At 36.8% G+C, this 6,577-nt stretch overlaps 1 protein-coding gene across 1 annotated transcript; it reads right to left on the reverse strand.

The window, feature by feature from the left end:
* Positions 1–2,789: 2,789 nt before the first annotated feature.
* Positions 2,790–4,937, reverse strand: LOC128202791 (putative nuclease HARBI1). Its single transcript, XM_052903925.1, has 4 exons — positions 4,859–4,937; positions 3,915–4,027; positions 3,302–3,413; positions 2,790–2,914 (listed from the first exon to the last, which is right to left on the reverse strand). The coding sequence occupies exons 1-4, from the start codon at positions 4,935–4,937 to the stop codon at positions 2,790–2,792; spliced, it is 429 nt and encodes a 142-aa protein (XP_052759885.1).
* Between the last annotated feature and the right edge of the window lie 1,640 nt (positions 4,938–6,577).

The raw sequence follows: 6,577 nt of genomic DNA on the forward strand, positions 1-6,577 counted from the left end.
GTGAGAGAGCGGCCGGAATTACTATTCCGCGCCTGTTTTGGGACAGATTAAATCCGTTGGAGGTGCTATCCCAGAGTAGGTGTTTCAGCGCTACCGATTTAGGCCGGAGAGTATTATTACGCTGGTGACACTGGGGCCGATTTCTTGAAAAGATTAACTGATCGGATTAAAAACGGGATTAAATTCGTTAAACGATTTAGCTGATCCACTTGTTTTAATCCGATTTCACGAAGCTGTGATTAGTTGATCGATATTATCTTTCCGTTGATTCGCTTAAAAGGCATGAATACTCTTCAAAAGGAGAATGACCAGTAGTATATGTCATAACATTGGACCGTCTGCATAGACCGATTATGGCTGCCAAAAAACGCTCGACCAATTGGTCTGAGGAAGAAAAGAGCACAGCTCTTGAGCTGATTTCATCCAAAGGGCAAAAGCTATTTGGATCCTTTAGAGGAGCTTTGCTTGGGGGGAAGGAGAAGAAGGAGTTGTGGGAGTCTATCACACAACAATTGAATGCGTAAGTTTTCAACAGCGCATTTAATGCAGACACTTGTTTTCCTTCGATTTTCTTCTTAAGATCCAGTGTTGTTGTTTTGGGAGAAATTTACTGCCTTCTAAGCTCCCCTTTCTAAAATCAGTTCATTTTCCCAAAACTATTGTTGTATATGTTTTTGGAATTTGAAAGTCGTTCTTTCTGGGTCACTTTCATTATACTGGATATTTAATTATCAAAGCTTGCGGAACTTGTTCATCTTATATTATATTTACATTGTACCTTATCAATGCTGAGCTCACCCATGGTTTTGGTAAAAACATAAATATTGATTGATTTGGGCTGATGTTGATGATTGGACATAAAATTATGTAACTGGGGTGAAGTAATCATGTTATAATATCCAGGCTTTTCCTCCTTGTGATTGAGTATGTAGACTTGGCTCCAACCACAGGTAGTGCTCTTCTTTTTTTGTCTACATCCTAAAATCTATAAGTAAAGAAATTTAACATCTCTGCTATTTCAGATCGAGTGTCTGTTGTCCATATAGGACATTGGAAGAGGTCAAGATAATGTACAAAAACTCGAAGGCAGCTGGTAAGCTTAATTATATCTTTTTTAAAAGTGAAATCTAGTACATGTATGTTAATTTTGATTTAAAACTTCACATTATGATTTCTTTACATTGTTCAGAAGATTTCAGTATGTTCAGAAGATTTCAGTAAACTGTTCAGCCATGCCAATGTTTTGTAGCTTAAATGTCTATATTTAAAAGAAAAATAGTAATAATGATATAAATCTCAAGTAATTCTGCTGCAGATTAAATGGTACATAATTGATTTTTTGAGAATAACAGAAACAACTTTTGTTATTGTAGATACCTTTTTCAGAAAATATGATTAGTTTTATATTTCATAACCGATTGCATAAATATACAGGTTTTGACACAAATAAATAAACAATAGCTGTCACAGAGACAGCGCGCTCGACTATTCCGCCGCATTTCAGTGTAAGGATTGAAAAGTTTTGGCAATACATGCATGGATCACTGTTCGATTAGATTTCAATGCAATACACTATGTGCTGAGATATTAACATAAATGTGGTTACATGCAAAATTTTAACCAGATTTTTTAAGTGTAATAATAAAGGGCCAATATTTGCAAAATACAGTTATCTAACTTAGTTATTCAATTAGGTTGAGTTGTTGAATACCATTGTATAAAGTCTCAATGCAATACATCAAGTTTTTGCTGAGATATTATCCTATGTGTGCTAACATGCAAGGCCATTAACCAGAATTTCTAAGTCGCATAATAAAGGGGTAAAAATTATATAATATGAAAGATAGAGTTATCTTACTTGATTAGATAAGAAGGTGAAATGGTTGGGAGACTGTGTGTAAAGTTTCAATGCAATACATGATGTATACGCTGAGGTATTGACTTAAAAGTGGTTACATGCAAAACCTTAACCAGAATTTCTAATTTTAATAATAAAGGGCAATTATTTTGCATTAAATGCAAACAAGAGTTATCTAAGTTGATTAATTTAGTAGGTTGGATCATTGAGTACCATTGTATAAAGTCTCAATGCAATACCTCAAGTAGTTGCCGAGATATTAACCTATGTGTGCTTGCACGCAAAACCTTAACCAGAATTTCTAAGTCAAATAATAAAGGCCTATTATTTGCATTAAATGCAAAGTATTGTTATCTAACTTGGTTAATAAGGTAGGTTGGACGGTTGAGTAACATTGTATCAAGTCTCAATGCAATACCTCAAGTAGTTGCCGAGATATTAACCTATGTGTGCTTGCACGCAAAACCTTAACCAGAATTTCTAAGTCAAATAATAAAGGCCTATTATTTGCATTAAATGCAAACTATTGTTATCTAACTTGGTAAATAAGGTAGGTTGGCTGGTTGAGTAACATTGTATCAAGTCTCAATGCAATACCTCAAGTAGTTGCTGAGAAATTAATCTATGTATGCTTGCACGCAAAACCTTAACCAGAATTTCTAAGTCAAATAATAAAGGCCTATTATTTGCATTACTAGTAAATGCAAACTAGAGTTATCTAACTTGGTTAATTAAGTAGGTTGGATGGTTGAGTACCATTGTATAAAGTCTCAATGCAATACCTCAAGTAGTTGCTGAGATATTTACCTATGTGTGCTTGCACCAAAAACCTTAACCAAGGGGTGACGCCGACGCAGACGCCGAAGATTGGGTGAGTAGTATAGCTCTCCTTATTCTTTGAATAGTCGAGCTAAACATAAGCATCTATAATCTACATAAAAGTAGTGTATGTGAAGTACCTTTCTTGAGGTCCTGTTCTAGGATTCAGGTATGATGTGAGAAGGTATGGCTTACAGCCATACCCACTGTCTCCCAGTATGTACCCATTATGTTGGCCTACAATACAACATCAAGCAAATTATAACAAATGGTCAGTGTTCTTTTTCCAAGATTGATTTTAAAATATTGCAAATTAATACTGTTATTTCATAATCTATAAATCCACCGTTCGTGTGTGTGTGTATATATGTGTGTGTGTGTCTTTAGACCTTGCGTTATGAGGCAGCCAGGGATCGAACAAATGACCTCCCGCTCCATAGGCGGATGTATAACCACTAGGCCACGGAGACAGTTAATCAAGATTGGATAAAAGAAAATTTTCTTAGACAAAATAAAAAAATATTGACCAGACATTTTAATAAACGGCCTAAGTTTATCATATAACATCATAATACCTCTTGGAAAGGTTAGAAAGTTAAACAAAACAAAAATCACTCCAGGTACCTTGCTCTAATTCTGAAGCAAGGCGTGACTTTTTGAATATTCTGGAGTCGTGGACACTTCCTGGCCACTTGGCAACAACATTCATAAAACGAAGCTTTGCATCACAAACCATCTGAAATAGTGCACATACAACAGTAGTAAAACTTGTCTTCAAAGCTGCACCCTCACAAATTGATCTTTTGGTAAACCGTCTTCAAATCTTATAGAGAAAAAAATATAATTTGAGGTCAAATATGTAATGCTATGGACAGGTGCCTTACCCTAATGGAAGAAATTTATGAATAATACATGAACGACCTTAGTACAATAAAACACACTTCGGTTGTCCGGTTTGTAACTTGCTTCTCATCTGGTCAACCCTGGCTCGATTTCCCAGCTTGGGTGCATGACTGCATCATGCCAGTGCATCAGTGTGAGATAGATTAGTGGATACCAAGTAAGACAATTGTATTCTCCAGGTACTCCGGACTCCCAAACAACATAAGACCACACTCTCTCATAAAATTCTGCCAGCGAGAATGAATAATATAATGCTTATTAATTAGTTTTAAAATCATGTTAAAATGAATAAGTTTAAACTATAACAAACTCATCACAACTTCCTTCCATGTACCTGCACATTGATCGAATGATACCCTTTCCTGTTTACATAATCGGCTTCAAACTCATGAGGCGCTCGTACACGTACTTGAGTACCGTCTATCAAACAAATGATATTTGGAAATCCTGAAATTTTATTAGGTTATTTAGAACAACATTATATTTACATCATTTTTATTAATACTTAATAGTTACTGTACATGGTGTGTTTGCGGGATAAGAACCAGCTACCTGTTACACTCTGCTGATTTAGTAAAGAGTCATACTAATGTTTATTCAGTTGTGGATTTGAGTGCATTTTTCCTCCCATGTTTCTTTATACTAGAAAAAACCAGGGAGTGAGCAGTCTGCAAGGTGTGGAGCTCTGATCATAGCAACAATATCAGCAAACCCGTCAGTTGGTTCTTACCCACATACATGCATCACTTTGATAAATACTAATGTACACATCCTTTAGAATTTTTCAGAGTGCTGTCAAAAATGTGGATGGAATAGTTAACAAGTTATTTACTTACACCAATTCCGGGGATAGAACATTTACAATAGCATATCAATCTCATTTACTTTCATCTTTCATCACAGCAATGTGTTCCAATACAATTAGAAAAGAATAGCATCTAATTGCTAGAAACATGATTGGTTTGTCAGAATAATCGAAATCAAATTGAAAAAAATCATCACTTTTGCAATCATCACTGGCTAAGTTTTTTTTAGATGTATACAGTACACTTCACATGATATTATTGTGTTTTACAGTTAGCTAAATCGACTAATAAATGATGGAAAAATACTTCCTTAGGTATAAAAGGTTAAAAATCGTTCGACAATGTTTGACAGCTGCTTCACTTCCGCCACTTCCGGTCCGGTGGTTACAGGAACTACCGAATTTTATATTCACAGGAAGGAAATACATCGATAATGTTATAATATATAAATAAGTATATAATTCTTACCTACCCGCAAGTGCATAAAATTCCGCCTTGCACACACCGACATCTCTCCGAAATGACACGACCCTCTTGGCAAGCCTAGCCATAATTATGATAACCCTACGCACTGCGCGACACACAGATGAAGTCGAAAGTCCATGAACATCGCCGATTACGGTGTAATGGGAACTACTGGCCACAAAGTGGAGTGTTACTAATACACTCAGAAGAGGGGGTAGGGGACAAGAACGCTGAGTTGCCCTCTCAGTAAATCATACAATGAAGATATGAATTTCATAAACTTATGACATGCGGTTGACCAGTTCAGAAATCGCTATGGCTGAGCGAGATATTGTCACTGAAAAGATGGATGGGGTGTACCGTCTGTGAACCTCAACAATGGATGAGTAAGATGTTTTGACTGAGATCAAAGGATGGGAACACCTTTCAATTACCAACACGCTGGTTGAGAGATTGAAACTAAAATATATATACAGGAATTGTGTGACAGGTGAACTCTTGTGCCATGCAACACCACTTTTTTGTAAATTAAGAAGTTGGGCGGGGAGGGTGCGGGAGGGGTATCCCCTCCTGCCAAGTGAGACCATGGCGGAGCGCAAGATTATGACTGAAAAGATCAATGGACGGTTGTGGTCCGACACCATGTGAATGATAAAGATTGTATGTAACATTAAAATATTTAATATGTAAAAATATACGACCAAAAGTGGATTATTTGTTTATAATATGTATCATAGAGTACACAGTGACAAACACATTTTCTATAATTCTCAGACGAAGAGCTCATCCAAGGGACCGAATCGCCCCAATCAGATAACTCGACTGGCCACAACTGCAGTCCAAATACCAGGTAACTGAAATGCAGCACCACTTTTTTGTGACAGATGTTATTAAATCAGGAAGATGGAAGGGGAGGGTGCGGGAGGGGTTTCCCCTCCTGCCAAAAAAAACCCCATGGCGGAGCGCAAGATTATGACTGAAAAGATAATTGGACGGTTGCGGTCCAACACCATGGCTTTGTGAGCTATTGTGACTGTAAAGATGAATGGTTTTGCTTTGATCCACAGATTGTGTGAAAGATTGCAAATAAATAGTGCCGAGTGAGCCCTCGTGCCAAGCAAAACTATGGGAGATTAGAGATTGTGACTGAATATGTTGAGAGGAAGGCTGACACCATAAGAGTGCAAGATTGTGATTGAAAGACAAATCGGCAAATGCGGGTTGATGGTTTTGCTGTGGGCCACAGATCGTGTGAAATATTGTAACTAAATAGTCAGTCCAGGGTGTGGAGAAGGCGAACCATCCTGCCAATCAACCTCCATGACTGAGTGAGAGTTGCCATACCCTTACAATGAAACAACATGGCTTTGTGAGAGAATCATCAATGTTACTAAAATACACTTACTTTACAGGTGCACCTGTATGTTATCAAGCTGTGCAATTCTTTATTCATACGTTCTATATGTTCTATATATATTTTAAAACTTTAAAAAGGAGGTGCACCTCTTACATAAATACAACTGCACCTCTATATTTAAGATGGAGGTGCACATCTTTAATATACAACTTCACCTCTATATTTAGACCGTCATGCCTTTTCTTAGACCTGCACCTTAAAAAATTAGGTGCAACTCCATTTTTTCAATTTACATCGCCGTTTAGTAATTTTTCCACCCAAATGGTAAGTCAAACTGTACTGGCTTGCTCACACTCAATTTCATGGTCA

The sequence above is a fragment of the Mya arenaria genome, chromosome 9 (genome assembly GCF_026914265.1).
Source record: "Mya arenaria isolate MELC-2E11 chromosome 9, ASM2691426v1".
Taxonomy (NCBI): Eukaryota; Metazoa; Mollusca; class Bivalvia; order Myida; family Myidae; genus Mya; species Mya arenaria.

Excerpts from the sequence above, each read along its gene's own strand:
- LOC128202791 (XM_052903925.1), bottom strand. The coding sequence starts at position 4,937 with ATGGCTAGGCTTGCCAAGAGGGTCGTGTCATTTCGGAGAGATGTCGGT. Across the intron at positions 4,028-4,858 it reads GGAATTTTATGCACTTGCGG|GATTTCCAAATATCATTTGT; the intron begins GTAGGTAAGAAT and ends ATAAAATTTCAG. Across the intron at positions 3,414-3,914 it reads ATCATTCGATCAATGTGCAG|ATGGTTTGTGATGCAAAGCT; the intron begins GTACATGGAAGG and ends GCACTATTTCAG.